This window comes from Artemia sp. Qi Xiang Cuo, unplaced genomic scaffold, assembly GCF_049724085.1.
Source record: "Artemia sp. Qi Xiang Cuo unplaced genomic scaffold, ASM4972408v1 HiC_scaffold_3327, whole genome shotgun sequence".
Taxonomy (NCBI): Eukaryota; Metazoa; Arthropoda; class Branchiopoda; order Anostraca; family Artemiidae; genus Artemia; species Artemia sp. Qi Xiang Cuo.
In genome coordinates this window covers 165,774-189,252 of record NW_028300719.1, presented here as the reverse complement: position 1 = coordinate 189,252, position 23,479 = coordinate 165,774, and the positions used below count along the sequence as shown (strand labels likewise).

Here is a 23,479-nt window from a genome sequence, read left to right as displayed (position 1 = left end):
GAAGGGAATGGCTAGTGCAGCCTAGCACAAACAAATCTGGCAAATACTCTTTTAACACTACACCAAGACCTTTTCGATGTCCAGTGTTAACATTGGCAGTGTCAAAGCCAATCGCAGCCAAGACAGTGTCAAAATTATTCCTAGGCTTTCCAAATTTCCTAGTATTAGATGTTTTTGCCCTTCTGAACTGGCATCACTTACTGGCAAAAGTCCCAGAAAGTCTTCTCGCACTTTATCTTTGGAGTATTTATACCTTGCGATAAGGACCAAGACCTTCTGCCAAAATTTATCGGTAGATTCGTCAACTAGTAAAGAGATATGGGATTTCTTCAGTTCACAAGAAAGCACATTTCTTTCTGCAGGGGCAATGACGTGTCTAATTATCCCACTAATTTTAGTTCTGCCCTGATTGAAGCTTTTACAAAGTTCTGAGTCTCCAAAAGTGTTTTTCAGGACTGGGATTAAAGTGTCCATTTTTGTGATGGGAAAGTATTCCAAGACGACCCACGACGTAAGCTTCAAGCTGACTTCAATTACAGACTCAGTATGTAATTTTTTGGGAAGGTCTTCATACTGCAGTATTGGTTTCTGATTGTTCTGAACCCTGCTCTTGTGGAAGTTTGTTCGGAGATGGCACCTCACGTTTGCCAAACATCTGCCTCTATGTATTTATGACACACCTTACAGTAAGCTAAGTCCTAGCATCATTCAAAAAACGATCAGAAATTAAATAAAAAAATACAAGTTTTCTCAACTGAAAGTAAGGAGCAAGACTAAAACTTCAACCGAACAAAAATTAAAACGTATATAAAGGGGTTTGTCTGCTCCTCAACACCTCACTCATTACGCTGAAGTTTGAATTTTGTCCCAATTCTTTAAAAAAGACTCCTGGAACACAAGGGTTGTTTAAATAAAAGAATAAGAAGCTTTCTTATAAGTACTAAAAAATCTTAGCATGAAGAGCGAGGTGTTGGGGAGAGGGCGATCCTCTTCAAATACGTACTAATTTCTGTTCGTTTAAAGTTTTAATGTTGCTCCTTACTTTCAGTTGAAAAAACTTCCTGTTTTTTTTTAATACTGTTAACCCTTTCAGACCTGAACCAAGAAGGAGTTGCGTAAAAATTCTGAAAATAGCAGAGAGTGATCCTGTAGGTTCAACTAGAACATATTTATTTTAAAAAAATTTTTATTTCATTCAAAATCCAAACTGTGAATGGTTACCATATGGTCACGTCAGGTATATACAGATACTATTTTAGGTGAAAATTTGTGAAACAGTTGTGATCTAAGTTCAAACACAGTCGAACTTTGCACTTCGAACACATGATTCGACTGGTTCAAACCCTAACGCACTTCTCATAGCGACACCTTCCCTTTTCAGTCGTATCTGGAAAATGTGAGGTCTGGACAAACCTCATTGATTCCGAAGGCATCCCGTCTCGCGAGGTAGACGTATTGCGCTTCGTCACTAATAAGGATGGTCTTCCAACTCGAGGACTTTCAGATACGCCAGTAAGAACCAACCCACGAGCAATGTCCATTTTGAAGTACAGTAGAGACATATGCTGAACATTGGTCTGCTTACACTGTCAGCGGTGTATCAGCCAGGCGTTGTTCACAGCCATGTCAAAGAAGTAGTACACAATCCTCATATACCATTTCTTCGAGCGAATGTCAGTCCTGTAAAGCTCCAGGAACATGTCAGCAAGATCTACGCCCCCCATGGATTTGTTGTAGTCAAGGACGATTTGGTGGCGATCAACTACGACGTATTTCCGTGCTGTGCCATCCCATCTCTGACACTTATCAATTGAGGTGACTGCACAGTATGACGAAGTCAAATAGACTGGTTTGTTGTCATACCATTTCACTACCGATACTTCTGAATGTCTTTTAAAACGGAAGTCCACTGACCCTCGTCCATTCTTCTTCATGTTGGCGTCGGTATCTAGAACAGCGCCCCTCATTCTGTTGCTGCGTATCGTACCACCTGACTCGATGCCATATTCAACCCGAAGGTTGTGAATGAGATCGATGCCAGTATAGAAGTTATCAAAGAACAGCTTGAAGTTCATGAACCTTGGCAGATTTTCTACAAGCCGAAGGACAACGTCAGTACCTTGGCCAAGTTAAGAAATTTCAACAGATCCTTTTCCTGTATATATCTCTATGTCACACACTATTCCACCGATGCCGGCTCTCGTGAAAACCTTTACACCCCACAAGTGGGGCTTGTCCTTCAAGTACTGTCGAAATTGAATTCTTCCTTTGAACAGTATCATCTGCTCGTCAATACTTTGGATCTCTTCACGGTCTATTCTTTTCAGATTCTCCCTGAACGCGTCGTATAGTCTTCTGATCTTGAACAGTTTATCATGACCAGCCTCCCCTTTTGGTATCATTAAGGTGTCATCGCAAATGAGGAAGAAAGATCTCAAGCTGATGAACATATCTCTGCTCATGGTATCAGCCACCGGGGAATATCGTATTCCATTCTCCCAGTACATTCTCATAGCCGGAAGTTTGAGAATGCTCATAAGCATTTGAACTGCAAGAAATCTGTGCCGCTCTTCAAGAGAAAGTTTCAGAACAAAATTCTTTTTTCTCATGACATTCAGGTTCGTTGGGACCGCAATGTTTGGAAGAATGTCTTCTGTGATAAACATTCAGAAGAGATCAAGGGGCGTTTGTACCTCGTCAGAGTGTAGCATAGAACCCTTCCAGGTAAGATTTCGAGGTTCGGGCTCCGTTTTTATCCAATTGTATTGCTTGGCCTCCTTTGCTACCTTCTTTTTTGCTACTGGTTTTGCCGTGACCTGAGGAGCATCAGTTGAAGTTACTAGACCGGCCACTGCTTGGGAAGGAGCATTTTTCTTAGCTATTGTAAGGACAAAGGGTTCAGCATGTGTAATAATTGTTGCTGACTGCATTGCTGAAGAAGTTCCCACTGATGCTGCTGATGTGCTTGAAAAACTGTGTGACGCTGCTGTGTCATTCAAGCCCGGGAGAGACGAATCGAATTGATCCGTGTCATCGTTATTGTCTAGCTCGAACCTGCCGAGCATTGATAAAGGGATGTCGTCTGTGTGGTCAATATCCTCTTCATCACTTCTGTCTTCATTGCCATAACAGTTGAGAGAACGTAGAGGTAGAAATTCTTGATCTGGATTGTCGGGTGCCCAGTTTGGGTCGTCGTCTTTGGACGAGATATCGAGATCTAAATCACAATCAGGTATGAATAAAAGCCTTGCTGCTTCTTCTGCAGTCATTTTCTTGGTAGCTCTTCTACTTCTTTCCTTGATCAGTCTCTCTTCCAAGGGCTTAGGACCATGAACTCTCATGGAGTCAGAGCTCGTGCTTGGGCCAGCTGAAATGAAATTCAAGGTAAGTGCATCACTTAATAATAATAACATAATGCAATAAAATAGGCCATTGGCCTCTACACTTGCTTGAGGCATCACACAAAATAGCTCTTTTACCCTTGTTACCAGTAAAAAGGAGGAACAGAAAGAAAATTTGCCTATTCCTGATCATAAAAAGGGCTTGCTGCCTCGTTTGCTGAACAAATCTGCCTAGGTGTGGTTTGGCAATGAATGCCTGACGTGACCATTTGGTGACCGATCGTTAACAACCTTGTTTGGGGCTAAACTATAACTCAGAATTAGACTAGTGATATCACATTCAAAATATCGCATTCTTAGCTACAAAATAATATCATAATCTGGCTTTGAATGTACCAGAAACGTCCAGGTAATCGAGGTCAAAATCTGCACCTTTCCGCTTTTTTGACATTTTATGTTTTGCCTAAACTTGGACACTCGCTCGACCACTCGGGTAAAGCCTTGAGGGATAATAAATTCAAACGCGATAGAGCCAAGCAAGCGCTATCTAGTGGAAAAGAAATCACGGTTGTAATTTTGTCGAGTCGAGAGAGAATAAATAGGGGGTGAAGGGTATCCGTATGGTGACCACAGGCATGAAAGGGTTAAAAACCAAGGCTGAAATAAGTATGCAAAAAAAGTTAAAGGCTTGGACAGAAAGACTAGCCGCCTTTTTTCTCTTTGTCTCTTATACAAGATAACTTGCTTACTGTATAAACTCTCAGGAACGTTAAAAGGGGTGATTAGCCTATTCTACAATCAGCTTTGCTTAAAATTAAGAATATAAGCACTTAGTACTTCTGCCAAGCTTTGTTCATAAGCCAAGCTTGGCAAAGACAAAGCTGTTTTAAACTTAGCCCTACTTAAAATTCAGCAAGTGAAATGGATATGGATGATTTTAATACCTGGCCAGAGTTTACCCTCTCCCCCAACTAAAATTTTTAGTCTTAAAAATCTTATCAAACCTAAGATAGGCCTGCATAATTCAAGCATCCACAGAAAAGGATCATTTTTTTAGTATACGTGAGTTTTTGGTATTATATTGCTCATTTTTTTGGTAAATATTGAGCAGTTCATATTATTGACCTATGAATAAAGTAAACATACCACTTGATGCCTTTTCTTATGTTCTTTCCAAATATACTAATTGCTTTTGGCGTAAATTCACTTTACTCCCAACCCCTAGGGTATATATTTACTCATTAAGGGGAGGGGGCTTTTAAAGTTCATTTCCGACGCAAAGGAATGTTAAATTTGGATTCAGGAAGCAATTCTGACTATAGAGGTAAGTAAGAACTTCACCCTCACTCCTACCCCAATATGCAAATATATACCCTGAATTGGTATATTTTGGTGGGTGAAGTGAATTTGCGCCAAAAACGATTATTATATTCGGAAAGAGCATAAGAAAAAGCATCGAGTGGTATGTTCACTTTATTCATCGATCAAAAATATGAACTGCTCAATATTTGCCTATTTTTATTGTCATTTTCAATTGGTTCGAATAGTTTTGGCCCTGGATTCATTTCTGAAAGTGTCATTTACCTAACTCAACTGCTTTCCAAGATAGCAAAAAGTGTCTAGAGTCTAAACTACAATTTTAGGCTACCCCATATTTTCCTAATTTACCCTTTTTTATCATTTTGATAGTATGGGTCCCATCTAAATCAAATTCTTTGACCCCTGGCTGGTAAGATAAGATGTTTATTTCAGAAAAAATGGCTATCACAAGAAGATATGGGTCATTCACGCTTTAAAATGGTGCACAGGCCTAAAGTCTTTGCAGAATTTTATCAGTTTGAGATTATACTTTAGTAGGTTTATTTTGGTTGTTGCTTCTACATCCCCCTACTTCATGTTTCATACTCATTTTTCCATTTTCATGAAGAACAGTTGGGCCCAACAGCTTTCAATTTCCTTCTATGAAACTTGATTTGAATTTACCACATTTTCACTGGTTATCTATGCTTTGATCTACTTAGTGATAAATGGTTGAAAAAACGAGAAAGATGCCTTGGGGAAGGCCCATGCATAGATAGCAGAGATCATACCTGCTAGTTGTTCTATCTTTTGCACTTAAATTGCTTAATTTTTATTTTTTATTTCGCTTAATACTTTTTCTATCATCATTTCATAAAAGTGTGCATAAAAGAGTGCAAAGAGCAAATAATGGGCAAAAAGAGTGCAAATCCGGTTCGTGGTGTGAAAGAGTGCATAGAAAAAAAAGAATGCATTTTACACGAAAAGTGTGCAAGTTGGCAACCTTGCTCGCGTCTCCTGAATCTTTTCCTCAATTCGTACAATTTTACTCTTCTTCTTGTCTATCTTACCCATGTGCAAACGACAGATGGGGCTATACAACGAATCTATTGAGCAAATTTACATATACCTTACTCAAACCAAAAATAAAAATTACAGCTTAACATCAAATTAAAACAAGAGCATTAGAATAATCAGTAATTTCAATTTTTATATTTTAACGTTCTATTGAGAGGATTATCCAATCAGAGTCAATCATCCCTGGGAACTCCCGCGATTGAAAATATATATATATATATATATATATATATATATATATATATATATATATATATATATATATATATATATATATATATATATATTTATATCAAGGAGGCACACTTGTGCCTCTATAAAGAGGCGACCCACCACAATGTTAAGCGATTTCAGGTCCTAGAGGTCGCAGAGAGACGGCGGTAATCGCATTTTGTAGCCCAAGCTAAGAAACTTGCAAAATTTCATCCTCCTCCGACTTTATCTTCATGGGGTAAACTGGGCCGGAAGTTTCGACCCTCCCGCCACAGCCCCCCTTTAACGTTGTCCGATTGGGCTGAAATTTAGAGGTTAAGCTTTCCTAGGGCCCGGGAGCTTATCGTCGAAATTTCAGCTCAATCCGATCACTCCTTCCCTGTTTTCAAAAAACCAAATATAGCCACTTAAAATTCATCATCATCATTTCTTTTTTTTCTTATCCACGCCTACAGGCCACAGTTGGCAACTGATCCGGGTGAATGAGGACTCATTCGAAGCAGAATTCGACCTGTTAGGGCCTTTTGATATTTTCAGACCGAAAAAACTATCCCCCGAATTTACATTTACGAAAAACCTCGTTTTCCTATAATAGCCCATGTTAATTTTTCCCACCCCCCCCCCCCTTTAACGTTGTCTGATGGGGCTGAAATTTAGATGATAATCTTTCCTGGGGACTGGGAGCTTATCCTCGAAATTTCAGCTCAATCTGATCACTCCTTCTCTGTTTTCCAAAATCCAAATATCAAGTTTCGTGTGAATTTGCTTACGTAAAAATAGATTCCCCTTATTAAAAAACAATTACAATAATGTATCTTTAGTGCAGGGTTCGACACTCCTGACTGTCAGGCGGAAAATACGAGTTCGATTCACCGTCAGAGCAAATTTTTTATATACTGAATTTAAATTTTAAAAAAGAAACTCAGTTTCTTTTTTAAATTATTTGAAAAAAATTACGTTTTCTAAAGAGTTAAAGAGGCTGAGTTACAAGGTCGACCCTTAAATCGTACAGGGATTAGAAGGCACAGTTGGGGGCTAACAGCTAACAGTTAGTCAAGCAATAATAAGTAATAAACTGTACAAAAACGTGCAGAAATTATTTGAAAAAAACTACGTTTTCTAAAGAGTTAAAGAGGCTGAGTTACAAGGTCGAACCTTAAAACGTACAGGGATTAGGAGGCACAGTTGGGGGGCTGCCGCCCCCCAAACCCCCGCTTTCGCAGCCTTTAAATAAAAAAAAAGTTTTTTAAACTGAAAGTAAGGAGCGACATTAAATATTAAAACGAACAGAAATTATTCCGTATATGAAAGGGGCTGTGCCCTCCTCAACGCCTCGCTCTTTACGCTAAAGTTTGACTTTCTCACAACTCTTTTTTTTAAACAATAAAACTGTGCCTCCTAATCCCTGTACGTTTTAAGGTTCGACCTTGTAACTCAGCCTCTTTAACTCTTTAGAAAACGTAGTTTTTTTTAAAATAATATATATATATATATATATATATATATATATATATATATATATATATATATATATATATATATATATATATATATATATATATATATATATATATATATATATATATATATATATATATATATATATATATATATATATATATATATATATATATTTAATTGATCTATATCACCTAACATTAAATTTTTACTTACTTAAGTTTCTCTTAAAAAAAAAAATTTTAAACAAGAAAAACGGGTTTTAATTTTCTATAAAGCAGTGAAATACAAAACAATTAATTATACACAAATACTCCGAATATTTCGGCCCCACGTCCGGGAGCCTTTCTCAACGGAAAAAAAAATATAAAATGAAACAAAAAAAAAATTTCTTTTTAAAAAAACTTAACTTACATCAAAATAAAACATATTAAACACATAAAGAGAAAGAAAAAACAGAGACAAAATATAAATAAATAAGAAACAGAACTCACATATTAAATAAACACTTCCATGCACTGAATGTCAATAATGATTCAACTCGCCTCCTCACAGTATATAAATTGAAATATATTAAATAAACACTTCCATGCACTGAATGTCAATAATGAATCATTATTGACATTCAGTGCATGGAAGTGGTTATCTCTCAGCTTCTCTCAGCTCCTTTCCCGTGATGAAAATTTTCAAACTGAAGGAATGTACCCCGGGTGTTTGACAACTTGGCTTTAGTTTTGATTGCAGACCATCAACAATCGAAAGTTTTCATTTTGTTAACTTTTCATTGAGATTTTTGTGTGACGTTCGGAAGTCGGAAGTAAGTTTATATGAAAAAGGCGATAGCTTGTCCTTTATCTTGACCGTGCCAAGTAAAAATCAGGGCAATAATACCATTTATAGGTGAAAGAATTTTGAAGGCATTTTCAGAAAGTTGGCTTCAGGGAAGAGCAAGCAACCCCGGAAAATAAATACAGAGCTTAAGAAAAAAGTTGATATAAGTCTTAGCACTCATTTGGTGATGAATGAAATTTCTTTGTGGATTCAATTTTATTTACGTAATAACTTTTGAAAATGTTCCTACTTTATTTCCCAGATGTCTAAAACGTGTCAAATTTTTGCCCTATTATGTCATTATGTCGAGGCACGCAAAGATATGTTCCTTGGACGTCAAATATGTCCAGCCGACAACCCTGACCACGACCCAGGTGCACTATTAATCTCACTATTATCTAAGTTAATCTGCATATAAATGTAGCAGTTTCAAAATTTTGACTAATTGCTAATTGTAATTTTGTTCCTGTATATTTTGTAAAAGAAAAAAAAGGCCTTTTTGGGAGGAAGCTTGGGCCACCCAGAAAAATTAGGGTGGGCAATGGCCCACCCAGCCCCCCACCCCCCAATGGCGCCCCTGCCATAAAGGTATTATTTAGTACTATAAAAATACTATTAAGGTACTTTATAGTACTCTAAAGGTAAGAGCGTAGCTACTGAATTTTTATTGTAGGGGCAAGAAGGGGTGTTATTGAAAAAAATGCTATTTAAGCGGTATTGCAGAGAAGTAACTATTTAACAAACACGGTACTTCGGTAATCTAAAAGTATTACAGAAGACATCCTAATCAATACACACAAATTATACACTCATAAATATACGTGCATGTCCTTGTTTTTTAGTAACATTGACATCACTGAGTTACTTCGGACGACAGTATTAAAGTTTGAACACGTTTTTGGGTGGACAAAGGTAAAGGTCATATACACTTGGCTTTTTTCAGCTAGATTCGAGAATAATGCTGCACTAAACATCCCTTTCACTTCCGTCAACACCCCCGCTCACCACTGCATGCTCAATCTCATTAATTTTTTTACCAAACTCTATTTTAATAGCCCTGAGTATCGCGTTTTTCATTTGCTCGTAATTTTGAATGGATTTTGAGTCTCTAAGATTTAATTTGTTGTACTAAACTTTTAATATACGTGATTTATTGAGATATTATTTATGATTTCATATTAAATTGATTTGGTTGTAGGTTCACCAATTTATATTAATAAATACTATTGATATCAGCTGGTCACATAAAGCCAAACAAAAATCACAAGCCGCGTAATAGCACTGTCTAAGTAAATATACACGATAAGTCAAAGTATTACCACAGATTGTGTAACATTATATAGTGACATATTCCCCATATTTAAATAGCAACCACATTTCAAATTTAAAAAATATTTGAAAAAGCTAAGGTTGTGCATTGTTTGACAAAGAATACAAAGAAAATCTTATTCATGGCATGATTGTGGCAGAAATCTTAAATTGACTAAAAATTTCCTGGGATGCCAATTTGAATGGAAAATTAATTTCTAGAGTTTGGAAATTATCTTCCCCTTTGTGCCTTTGTTTAAAAAAAGGAATTCTTTAAAAGTTATGCAAAAGCTTTTTCTTTGTAAATTGGAGGATTAGAGGGGTATTGATTTCCAGAAGGGGCACACTGAACATCGTTTTTGTGTCTATAACTCCCTTCACAAGCAAACCTTGTTCTCCTAGTGCTGCATGATAAAACTGATAACAATAGAAATAGAGAATGGGTTGGCACCGCTTATACGTGCACACAAAATTTCTGTATTGTGAGAAAAATATTAATATTTTGTTTAAATACACTTTATTCTATTGTCAACAAACATTTCGCACAATATGCTGATGCAGAGATAAATGTCCCACAAGTTGCGATGGTGTTGTGTGAAATACAACTATTTCAGTTCTATCTTAGCATAATTCTTATCACATTTATGTCATTTCTTTTTTTGGAGTTGTTAAAAAGAAATACTTAGAAAAGTAAAAATAGCAAGAAGTCAGCATGGTATTATACATATAGACAGTCCTAGATTTGTTGGTTAGCATGTGAATCCAAAACATATGGAATAGGACGTCAGCGCTTATCAGCGCTTATTAGGCATTTTAATGACAAATAAGAGAATCAGAGTTTCAATTAAATACTGGAAATAAAAATTAAAATAGTTAAAGGATTCCAAGAGTGAATACCCCTCTACCAAATTCTAAGACCAAACTACAAATGATTTGACCTATCTAGTTATAGCACGAGTATCACTATGAAAAGCACTAAGTCTTATTTTCTTTTTCAATGATTTCTTTTTCGGTCACAAAATTGTATTCACTGTATATCAATCTTCTCACTCTTCAATGAGTCCATGTTTGTAATTTGTGAAGATGTAACGGGTGTATCTATTTCCACATTTGAAAGATTGAAAACAAGGGAATTCTTTTAAAATTAAAAAATTTAAATTCTTAAAAAACTCAACAGTTTTAAATTTAATTAAGAAATATTTGTTTTTTTGTCAAATTATTTGGAAGGTGGGGAGAACGTAACTGCCCCCCCCCCTTAGCGACTTTACTGAATAAAGGTAAATATGTACTAAAAAAATGATCTGTTTGTGTTGATGCTTGAATTATTTAGGTTTATCTTAGTTTTGACAAGATTTTGGAAGAAACTAAATTACAGCTGGGGTGGGGGGCGAACAGAGGTTGGGGGGAGAGGTAAAACCGGGGTATGGTAGGGGCTGTGGCCCCCCGCCCCCCAGCTCCATAGCAAATTACACCCCTGGTCCCTAAATCCCCTCCTTCCCTTCTATGTAATGGAGATTATTGCGCATTACTGCTTATTTTTGCCAAACGTTTGATTCTATATTATTGTCATAAGCATACATATGTGCTTACCTAAAGAAATTTCAACTTTTACCCTTGTTGATTGTACAACTCATTATTTATCTCCATAATATATAAACATTTTGGCCACCGTGTGACGCATACAGGTATATTAAAAACCGGTCTGTCTAGTGTGACGTAAATAGAAATTAACTAATCCATTTTTGGTATTCCAATACTAATGTTAGGCGATCATTTGATCCATCAATATATCGATGTATCGACATTTTTACCGATACTTGTGATAAATTTTTTGCTATCTCATAGATTTGCCGAAGTTTAGTAATGAAAATGGTATATAAAAGGTATTTTGTATAACTTCTTTTTTCAAAATCCAAATAATATAATATCAAAAAATAAAAAAAAACTTCGATTACTTAAATGAATGTAATAAAAACCCATATTTGGTATTATTCGTGTTCAGGAAGCCAACAATAAAAAGCGGGCAGGTCAAAAAGACGATCATGTCGGGTCCGTCGTTCAGTTATTATCTGACCAGCCTTGATATATGCTCTTTCAGAAGGGACACTGGTAGCGCACATAGACCTGGATTTCATTGCAATTTCGTAAATATGTTTTTGGGACCTCATAGCAGGATTCTTTCACCATGTGATTGGACAAGTTTGTTTTGGAAATGTTGGCTCCCTATGGAAAGTTTACAGACCCATGATATGTTTCGCTACTAACAAAGTATATCGTGTATTCACTGTACGTACTTCTTTACGGTAACAACACAAACTTGCTGCATTTCGAATAGGTTGAATTATAGGTACAGTAACCGTACTTGCATCGTCGGATGGATAGTAAGCTGCAGTACCGCCCAATTGTATTTTTGCAGTAATTTTCCTACAAATTTATAAAACATAGTCTGATGAAATATGGATATTCTTAAAAGATAGATTAATATAAGTTGCAATTGCGACGGATTTGACGTAACCAAGGATTATAACCTGCAGTGCATTTAATACGGCAACAATTTCCCGACTTCCTCTTTGTGTCTCCTAACACCAACTGCCCTTCAATGAAATGTCCTGTCTTATATTTTTTTCCAATTTTGACTTTGTCAATTTCTAAAATCATCCCTGGGCAACCTAATTTTTTACTGTACCACCCTATGAAGCCTAAACGCAATTTATGACAAAAAATTTGCTAATCAGGGACAATGTTTATAGCAATCCCAGTTTCATGTATCATAAATTCTTGTATGCTGCATCCTCTACCACATCACAAAAAAACCACATAATCTCTGCTATCTGTATTAAAGAGAGTTAAGTCTCTACACAAAGAGATTGTTGGTAATTATATCTTTTCTAGACAACTCTAAATTTTCTAGACAACACCACCTGAACACGAAGGTGTCTCAAAATCTTCGACAAAGGCAGGACTTTTGAGATGGGGATAGCTTTTAGAAGAAAGATCAATAGCTGCCTCTTCAATGAGTATAAGTAACACAATCACATTTAAAATAAATCACCACTCACTATCAGTGAGTCTGAGCCCCCTTGACTGAAAAGTGCAAGCGAGCGTGTTATCGACTTTCAAGTCTTTTAGACTACTCCCCATAATGGGAAACAAAGTCAATTCATTGGTCAAATCAGGGTTTAATTTTTTGGGTGCAAAAACCGCCAGTAGAGATTTGAAGTTAGCCTAACTTATCAGTAGCCACAACACGACGTCTAAAGAAAGCTTAAAATATTCCTAGCCTTTTGGACGAGAGGCAACAATTCAGCCGCATCATAAATAGCACCCCCCCCCCATCAATTTTAGAGTATGTACGAAGCACAAAACATATGTCCATCCTGTACCTACTTGGGATGCAGCATCCATTACGACTAGAACTACATTGGCTCTATTATCAGTTACTGCGGCCAAAACCTTTTTCTTGATCCCCCACTCAGCGGCAATTTTCTTTTCATTCTCAGTAGGTAATGACTCACACGCATCTGACTCGGGAGCCGGAAATGAATTCTTATGAAAAAGAAGCCAGTTTAATATGTTACATAAGGATAATTAAAATCATTTATAGATGAAAGAATTCAAACCTGCAAAGAATCTTGAAGATTTATTCTGAAAATTTGCAGAATTTTCATGTGGTGGATTTTCCGCAGGGAATATAGGGGTTAGAGACCCCTAAAAAATATCGGTTTCGATATTTTGTATCGATATTTTAACCGATAAATCGATATCAAATTTCGCCCAACACTATCCAGTACTGCAGCATCACAATGTGTAAAAACTTTATTAGCTGGTGGTAATTTTGAGATAGAACAATGATAGAGCTACTGATTTAAATTAACTGACAAAGTAAATGTTTTTTTGTTTATATCTAATTATTGATAAAAGTCACAATTGTACTGTTATGTGCTATTCCTGGGCATACGGAAAGGGGGGCACCTGCCCCTCCCCCTAGAACTTCAGATTTACACTCGATATTAGACAAAAAACATCTAATAAATTGAGCCTGTTAAAAAATCAGTAGATCAAATAGATAGTGTTTAATTAATTGCATCAACTCACCTTTGACTACATTATAAAATTCAAACCAGCAATAAGTAACAATAATTTCTTAGAAATATTTAGCTCTAATTCAGTAATATAGATTATTGCTAATGCTACGTGAGGATTTATGATTTTTGGTTATTATTCATCAATAAAGATTCCATTGGAATGATAGAACTTCCTGGCAATGTAAGGTTTTGTGAACTGCCAATATAACTTCAGCCCCCACCCTTCAGCACAGAATCGGCTGACCCCCCCCCGCCTAGAGAAGTGGCTACGTGCGTCTATGTTTCTGTTGTACCATGGTACTAAAATATGGGACTAAAATATGGGTACATTGTGTACATGGTACTAAAATATGGGAAACACACGATATGTGAAGTTTGTTTAATTCTAATTAAATAAAACAATATAGGATGAGAATATAACAGTTTATCAAAAAATTTGGGCTGTATATTTACACATTAGGAAGGGGGGGGGGGGTAAAGCAGAGCATTTGATAAATACGGAACTTAATATAACCTAGGTACCTTTTTCCCCCTAAACCCTAAAAAACAAAAGTTTAAATATACTTCCTGGAGTGAGAAACCCTTGTTTATACAGCGTCAGATAGGTAATTACCGGGTAATAGATTTTTGGTAACTGCATTTCTCGAGTCGTATTCGCGTGTGTTTCCAATATTTTAGAACAGTGCCCAAAATATTTACATGGAATTTTTATCTGAATGAATGAAGGAATGAAGGATTTTTATTACCCATCTTTAGCAATACAAAAAAGTAAAAATGGAGTAGAGAGAAAATGAAAAAAAAAAAACAAAGCACATCGAACAAACGAACAACTTAAATTAATACTTCAATAACTAAAAAAAAAAAAAAAAAACAATGGCGAAACTGTTTACATAAAAAGACAACCATTACACATTACTGACTATATTTTCAAACATACTATGCGTTGGGTCTAAAGATTTCAGGAACTTTCTGGAAAGTCGGTCCTAGTTAAGGAAGTCTTGGTTCTGTATGATTAATAATAGACCACTAATATTACGCATGAAAGCTCTGATAATTCATACTAAAGGAAAATACCTTTAATATTTTTTTTGGGGGGGGGGGGGTGATGAATAAATAAATCTCAGGATTCAACATAAAAAGAATACTGTTCTATTTGGTGGGACCCACGCAAGAAGTGAAGTTTGGTTAATGCTAATGAAATAAAAAAGGTTAAAAATATAATAGTTTAGAAACAAATTTCGGTTGTATATTTGCCCATCAGGGGGGGGGGGGGGTAAAGCATAGCATATATTAAATGCGTAACGTAACCTAACCTAGATACCTTTTATCCCCTAAACCCCACAAAACAAAAGTTTTAATATTGTAAAGGCAGTGATAAATCACTGTTTGCAATCCTCAGCATAGGAACTGTCCGTTGAAATAAACAGGTTTGACTAGTTTCTTTTATCATCTATCTTGCGTGGGTCCCAGCTAATAGAACAGTACCTAATGAAGACAATTTTCATGTGATGATTTGAAAAAGAACCACCCAGAAATTTAAGTTTTTTCATGGTGTAAGTATAGGGGTGAGGGGGAATTTACTGGAAAATTTACCCAGCGTATTACTCCCTCACAGGATATCCCCCTCCTCCACAAATAATTTTCTTCTAGAAAAAGGTACTTGTGTTTTGGCCAGTAAACACGGTACTGTTCTAGCAGCTGGATGCCACGCGACGCGAAAAGTGAAGTTTGGTTAGTACTAATGAAACAAAACAAAATATGATGAAAATATAATATTTAGAAACAAATTTCGGCTATATATTTGCCCACTAGGAGGGTGGGGGGGATAAAGCCTAGAATATATTAAATACGTAGCCAAACCTAATCTAGATAACTTCTTCACCTTACACCATAAAATCCTTGAGTTTAAATATTGTAAACGCAGTGAGAAACCATTATTTGTAATCTCGGCATATGATTTCGCAGTTGAAAGGACCTGTTTTACTAGCTTGTTTAGCATCTTCACTATACATTATATCCCGTGGCTTCCAGCTAACAGAACAATACCGTAAACACTCAAGAAGTAAAGTTAGGTTAATTCTAATTAAATACCCTTCATATAAACTTTAGTTTATATAATAATAGAATTTAGTCTATATATTTGCACATTACGGTGAGGGGTGAGAGTAAAGCATTTGGATATCGTTTCTAACCTACCCAACACTACCCGTAATGTGTAAATATATAGCCCAAATTATACAAGTCCAACACACTCTATGTCATACCATGGGCGCCCATAGACTGAATTTTAAGGGGGGAGTTTATCTGGGGTAATCGGCACTTCCAGTGCTGTCTAATTAAAATCTCGAGACAAAATATCATAGGCAGCGCTATAGCGCTGCCTAAGTAAAGATCGATGTGGGTACAATATATTATTCTTTTTCGACCAGGTCACTTCTTATAGAAAGAAATGTCATAGAAACTTCAAAAGAGCTCGTGGCGGGCAACCAGCTCCCTCTCCCCACCTTGAATCACTTCCCCAAACACACCCAATCAAACTTTTGAGATAGCCATGTTGTTCAGTGTAGTTTTAAGGTCCGGAAATTATGACTTTAAGAATAACCCCCCCCCCCCCACCTCGCCGAGTAAGTGTGGTAAGTTATGCCCGGTGGGGATATAAGGTTTTTTAAAGAAAGGGCGGTCGTATAAACCTCACAGGGAGCTCATTTGATTGGTAATCAGAAGTTCTACTGACCTTTTTAACAGTCAATAGTGATTGGAGGTCATGTAGCCCCCCCCCTACACCAATCATTTTCCCAAACACATTCCATCATAATTTTTGAGATAGTCATTTTTTTCAGTGTAGTTGAAAGGTCCAGAAATTATTTCTTTGAAGATAACATCCCCCCATATAGCCCTCAGGTCAAGGGTTGTAAGTTACGCCCAGGGGGCATATAACGTTTTTATAGGAATGGGGGTCGTATAAACTTCAAAGAGGGATCATTGGATTGGTAATCAGAAGTTGTGGTGCTCTTTTTAAGAGTCAAAGTGATCAGAAGGCAAATAGCCCCCCCCACACACACACACAAACACGTCGTATTTTCTAGAAACGCATCTGATGGAAATTTTAAGATGGTCATTTGTTGTCGTAGAAACTTCGAAAAGGGCTCAGTCAGTTGGTAATTTAAAGGGCTAGTACCTTCTTTAATAGTCAAAGGTGGTTGAAGGGCAACCACCCCTCCCAAGCCCATCATTTCCCCAAACACTTCCAGTCAAAATTTCGAGATAGTTAGGCTATTTTGTTTGACGTAGTTTAAAAGTCCAGAAATTATGTCTTTGAGGATGAGAACCCCCTCACAGTCCTCAGGGCAAGGGTTGTAAGTTATGCCCCGAGGGCATTTAAGGTTTTCAATGGAAACGGTGGTCGTGTAAACTTCGGAGGGGGCTCATTGGATTGGAAATTGGAAGTTGAAGAGCCATTTTTAAGAGTTAAATTTATCACAGGGCAGATATACCCCCCCCACGTCATATTTTCCCCAAATACATCCGATAGAAATTTTTAATTAGCCTTTTGTTCAAAAATAGTCCAAAACTCTCATAACAAGGTTTGTGGGGTTGACACAACCCCCAAAGTATGGGGATAAGGGTTTTAACTTATACTCCGATGGGAGGTACGGTTTTTATGACGAAGGGGCCTTAGAGGAGGCTCATTTGATTGGACATGCATACTTTTAGTTCCATTTTAAGAGTCAAGCTTGATGGAGAGAAAATCCCCACCCCCCTCTCCCTGATATCCTATTTTTCCCAGACACTTTCGATCGAAATTGTGAGACAGCAATTTTGTAGCCAATAGTCCAAAGAGAACAGAACAACGTCTTCAGTAATCAAATATAATAATATTTAGGCGGACGTTGAACTAAATCAAAACAAACTATAAGCATGTTATCTTCCAAAAAGGCGACAGAGTAATATCTCAAGAACAATTTATATTTTTAAGTTAGATCTTTAAGAGTAAGTTCAGGATTTTGAACTAGCCAGGAGGCACTATGTGCATACTTTTAGTACTACAACTACAGTTACTGTAACTAATGACGCTTAGAGTATTAAGGTGAAACTTCTAGGAAGTGTTTAGGGAAGGTTCTGATTAAATGAAAAAACTGTATAGATGCAGGTTTTCAAAAAGGCATATAAGCAATATCATAGGCAATATCACTCTATAATAGCTAGAAATATCATTGAAACATTTAAAGAAGCTATTTCGATTCAAAATTAAAAGTTCTAGGGTCCTTTCTATTAGTAAAGAGATTGGAGGGCAATCAGCCCGTCTCTCAAGCCGATTTGTTTCCCAAACACATCTAGTCAAAATTTTGTAGACAACTAGTTTGTTCAGCATAGTGGAACGGTCCAGAACTATGTCTTTAGGGATATTGGTTATGTCAAACCCCCACAAATATGCCAAACTATGTATGATTATATAATAAAAAACCGAAACTATATAAAATGTTGTTTTTTTTTCTTGAAAATGACTTTGTAAATAAAAAACGCGGAAAACTTCATCTAAAAAAACTTTTTCCACAAAAAAAAGATCTTAAAATTAAATTAAAGAGCTCCATAAAGACAACAATGGCCCAACCTGAAGTTCAGTAATTATCCAAGAGTAATACTACCACCAATCACTATAAATAAATAAATAAAACTCAAAATGAGCAGAAATTAGAATAAATAGAGGAGTTAAATATCGGTACAGGTAAATTAAGCTGACAACCCACAACTATCAACATTGTCACAATCCACATTGTCATACTTACAAAGTAACTATTTAACAAACAAGTTACCTGGTGAATTTAAAAACCTTACACAATACATCATAAATAATAAACACACATTGAACAGTCATAATTATAAGCGCGGGTGCTTGAGTTTTACTAAAAAAAAATTAAATAAAAAAAAACAAGTTTTTAAACTGAAAGTAAGGAGCGACATTAAAACTTAAAACGAACAGAAATTATTCCGTATATGAAAAGGGCTGTCCCCTCCTCAACGCCTCGCTCTTTACGCTAAAGTTTTTTATTGTTTTAAAAAATAAAGTTGTGAGACAGAGTCAAACTTTAGCGTAAAGAGCGAGGCGTTGAGGAGGGGACAGCCCCTTTCATATAGTGAATAATTTCTGTTCGTTTTAAGTTTTAATGTCGCTCCTTACTTTCATTTTAAAAAACATGTTTTTTTTTTATTTAATTTCTGATCGTTTTTTAGTTAATTCAGCTTTTATTTGCATAAAAATTTTACTTTTCTTTTGCTAAATGGATGTCTTTACAAATTAACTTACGTAACTAACTTTTATATTCGTATATTTTTCTTCTGGCAAAAAATACAAAGTTGCAGATTTTTGCATATATGAGCTTAAAACCTATGTAATAGGGTTATCTGATATGCTGAATCTGACGGTGTGATTTTCATTAAAATTCTTTAACTTGTAGGGGATATTTCCCCCCTCTTTAAAAAATCGAGTAAATTTTCTCAGGCTCGTAGCCTTTGATGAGTAATACTAAACTTAATAAAATTTATATATTTAGAATCAGCATAATAAACACATTCTTTTGACACATTTATTGACATCAAAATTCCGTTTTTAAAAGTTTCGATTACTATTGAGCCGTATCGCTTGTTTTTTTATTGTTTTTTTTGTTACGTATATGTTATTACGTATATGAGGGGGTTCTCCCCTTAGTCAATACCACGCTCTTTACGTTAAAAGTTAAAAAAAAGTTTTGATTCACAAACCCCTGAATCACAATGGCCGTTTAATTAGAATAGATAGCTCTTTTTAAAGCACTAAAAAAAAAAACTGTAGCGTAAAGAGCGAGGTATTGACTTGGGGGAGAACCCCCTCACATACGTTATAATTTCTGTTCGTTTTAAGTTCTAATATTCCTTCTTACATTTCAGTTGAAAAAACTTGATTTTTTTTTTTTAATTTCTGATCGTTTTTTAAATAATGCTTGGAAATCCGGCACCCCCTTCATAGAAATGTCCCTTACCCCAAAGAAACATCCTCCACGGAAATATTCTTCAGAGTAACCCCCTCCTCTAGCCCCCCCCTCCAGAAAAAATCCTTCCTGAAAATAGTTGTATACTTCCCAATAACCAATAAATAATGCTGGCAAGTCTGGCGCCCCCTTCGTGGCAATATCCCTTCCCCCATGAAAGCTTCCTTCATGGACAGATCCTCCAACATAACCCCCGACCCACCCATCCCTCCCACTACCAGAAAAAAAACTCCTGAAAACTTCTGTATACTTCCCAATAACCAATACTATATGTTAACATTGGGTAAAGTTCATAACTTTTAGCCCTCCCTCTGGGAACTTCGGGGATTAAGTCATCCTAAAAGACATATTTATCATATTTTCGACCATGCTTAACAAAATGGCTATCTCAAAATTTTGATCGGGTGACTTTGGGAAAAAATAAGCGTGGGAGGGGGCCTAGTTGCCCTCCATTTTTTTGGTCACTTAAAAAGGGCACTAGAACTTTTAATTTCCGTTCCAATGAGCCCTCCCACGATATTCTAGGACCACTGGGTCGATACCCCTGGGGAAAAAAAAAGAAACCAAATAAACACGCATCCGTGATCTTTCTTCTGGCAAAAAATGTAAAATTCCACATTTTTGTAGATAGGAGCTTGAAACCTCTACAGTAGGGTTCTCTGATACGCTGAATATGATGGTGTGATTTTCATTAAGGTTCTATAACCTTTAGGGGGTCTTTCCCCCTTTTTTTGAAAATCAGCCAAATTTTCTCAGGCGCGTAACTTTTGATGGGTAGCACTAAACTTGATGAAAGTTATATATTTGAAATCAGCATTGAAATCTGATTCTTTTGATGTATCTATTGGTATCAAAAACCCGTTTTCTAGAGTTTCGGTTACCATTGAGCCGGGTCGCTCCTTAATGAGCTGCTGCAGACGACACTAGTATAGCGTAAACAAGTTTTTTGGGTGGGCAAAGGTAAATGGCGTATACACTTGACTTTTTTCATCTACGTTCATGAATAACACTGCAGCACATGTCCCCTCCACTTCCCTCACCCCTCTTGCCCGCCAAAGGATGCTCAATCTCATTATTTTTTTGCCAAATTTTATTTTAATAGACCTGAGTATCGCGCTATTCATTTGCTCGTAATTTTGAATGGATTTTGAGTCTTTAAGATTTAATTTGTTGTACTAAACTTTCAATATGCGTGATTTACTGAGATATTATTTATGATTTCATATTAAATTGATTTGGTTGTAGGTTCTCCGATTTATATTAATAAATAGTATTGATATCAGCAGGCCACATAAAGCCAAACAAAAATCACAGGCAGCGCAATAACGCTGTCCAAGTAAATATACACGATATGTCAAAGTATTACCACTGATTGTGTAACATTATATAGTGACATATTCCCCATATTTAGATAGCAACCATATTTAATATCTCAAAATATTTGAAAAAGGTAAGTTTAGAATTATCAATTTTCCATTGGGCATTGCTTGACAAAGAATACCAAGAAAATCTTACTCATGGAATGATTGTGGCAGAAATCTTAAATTAACTAAAAATTTCCTGGGAAGCCAATTTGAAGGGAAAATTAGTTTCTACAGTTTGGAAAAAATCTTCCCCTTTGTGCCTTTGTTTAAAGAAAGGAATTCTTTAAAAGTTATGCAAAAATTTTGTTTGAATGTGTTTGGGGAAATGGTGGGCTTGAGAGGGGGTTTAGTTACCCTCCAATCACTTTCGACTATTAAAACGGGCACTAGTCGCCTCAATTTCCAATTGAAAGAGCCCTTTTTGAATTTTATACGACAACGCTTTCTATAAGAATCTTATATGCACCCAGGGCATAACTTACAACCTTTGCCCTGGGGGCTCTGGGGGCTTTGTCATACTTAATTAAATAATGTCCAGATTTTTCAACTGCGTTGAACAAAATGACTATCTCAAAACTTTGATGGAATATGTTTGGGGAAATGGTGGGCGTCAGAAGGGGGTTAGCTGCTCTCCATTCACTTTCAACTATTAAAAAGGGTACTAACCCTTTCAATTTCCAATCAAATGAGCCCTTTTTGAAGTATCTACGACAACACTTTCTATAAAAACCTTTTATGCTTCCAGGAGATATAACTTAGAACCCTTGCCCTGAGGGCTCGGAGGGGTTATCAAAGAAAATAAACTTTAAATTTTTTTTTTAAGACCTTATAGTTTGACCTGCTATTTGTATGTTGGAGAAATTTGCAATTTTTAACAAAATACACCCTTTCAAAAATCTGGACACAAATTGTAGTGTTTAATTTAGTTTCATACCTTCTCTAGTTAACTTGAAATAGAAAACTTGATACCCTTCGCAAAAAAAATCTGTTTACTCTCTTTTATAGCTTGGATAGACTTACGCTATTTTGATTTGGCTAAATTTTAAGAGCAGGAGTAGCCCCAAAAATTTGAACATAATACCCTCATTCGTTCTTGGGATACTGCTGAGATGCCTAATTGGGACTTGGCATTAACACAGTGCATTTTGATTTAATCTTAAGGCAACATTTACTTTTTAAACATAATGGGGAAATGGAAGGGTAGACGTGGCAGGGGAACTAGTTGCCTTCCAATCACTTTCGAATATTAAAAAGGGTATTAGCCCTTTCTATTTTCAATCGAATGAACCTTTTTCAGAGTTCCTTCAACTCCTTCTATACGAAGTGCCCTAATCTAAACATAAAAAAAAATAAATTGTGCCCACATCGACCTTTACTATACAAATTTCAAGCCTTCCAATCACTTTCGACTATTAAAAAGAGCACTAGCCCTTTCAATTTTCAGTTGAATGAGCCCTTTTTGAGTTTCTATGACAACACTTTCTATAAGAAGCTTATATACCCCCAGGGCATAAATTACAACCCTTGTCCTAAGGGCTGTGAGGAGGTTGTCATCGTCAAAGACTTAATTTCCAGAACTTTCAACGAAGTTAAACAAAATGGCTATCTCAAAATTTTTTATTGTATGTGTTTGGGGAAATGGTGGGCTTGAGAGGGGCGTTAGTTGCTCTCTGATCACTTTCAACTATTAAAAAAGGCACTAGCCTTTTCAATTTCCAATCAAATGAGGCCTTTTGAATTTTCTATGACAACACTTTCTATAAAAAACTTATATGCCCCCTGGGCATAACTGACAACCGTTGCCCTGAGGGCTGGGGGTGTCATTCTCAAAGACTTAGTTTTCAGAACTTTCAACTACTTTGAAGAAAATTAATATCTCAAAATTTTGATTGGATGTGTTTGGGGAAATGGTGGGCGTGAGAGGGGGGTTAGTTGCCCTCCAATCACTTCCGACTATTCAAAAGAGCACTAGCCCTTTCAATTTCCAGTCGAATGAGCCATTTTCGAAGCTTCTACAGCAACGCTTTTTATTAAAACCTTATATGCCCAAGGGCATAACTTACAACCCTTTCCCTGAGAGCTCTGAGCGGTTTGTCATCCTCAAAGACATAATTTTCTGACCTTTCAACTTAGTTGAAAAAAATAGATATCTCAAAATTTTAATTGGATGTGTGTCCGGAAATATTGGGCGTGAGAGGGGGTTAGTTTCCCTTCAATCACTTTCGACTATTAAAAAGGGCACTAGCCTTTTCAATTTCCAATCGAATGAGCCCTTTCTGAAGTTTCTGCAACATCGCTTTCTATAAAAACCTCATAAGCTGCCAGGGCATAACTTATAACCCTGTCCCTAAGGGCTAGGGGGGGGGGGGGAGGTTTGTCATCCTCAAGTACATAATATCCAGAACTTTCAATAACGTTGAAAAAAAAATGGCTATATCAAAATTTTGATTGCATGTGTTTGGGGAAATGGTGGGCGT

The 23,479-nt window shown here is 36.4% G+C and overlaps 1 protein-coding gene across 1 annotated transcript; it reads right to left on the bottom strand.

The window, feature by feature from the left end:
• Positions 1-2,129: 2,129 nt before the first annotated feature.
• On the bottom strand, positions 2,130-2,666 carry LOC148938413 (uncharacterized). The gene has a single exon (XM_089107814.1). It carries the CDS (start codon positions 2,664-2,666, stop codon positions 2,130-2,132), a length of 537 nt encoding a protein of 178 aa, XP_088963940.1.
• Positions 2,667-23,479: the final 20,813 nt, after the last annotated feature.

Bases quoted from the DNA above. Each gene is read 5' to 3' on its own strand.
- LOC148938413 (XM_089107814.1), bottom strand. From the start codon at position 2,666: ATGTTTATCACAGAAGACATTCTTCCAAACATTGCGGTCCCAACGAAC.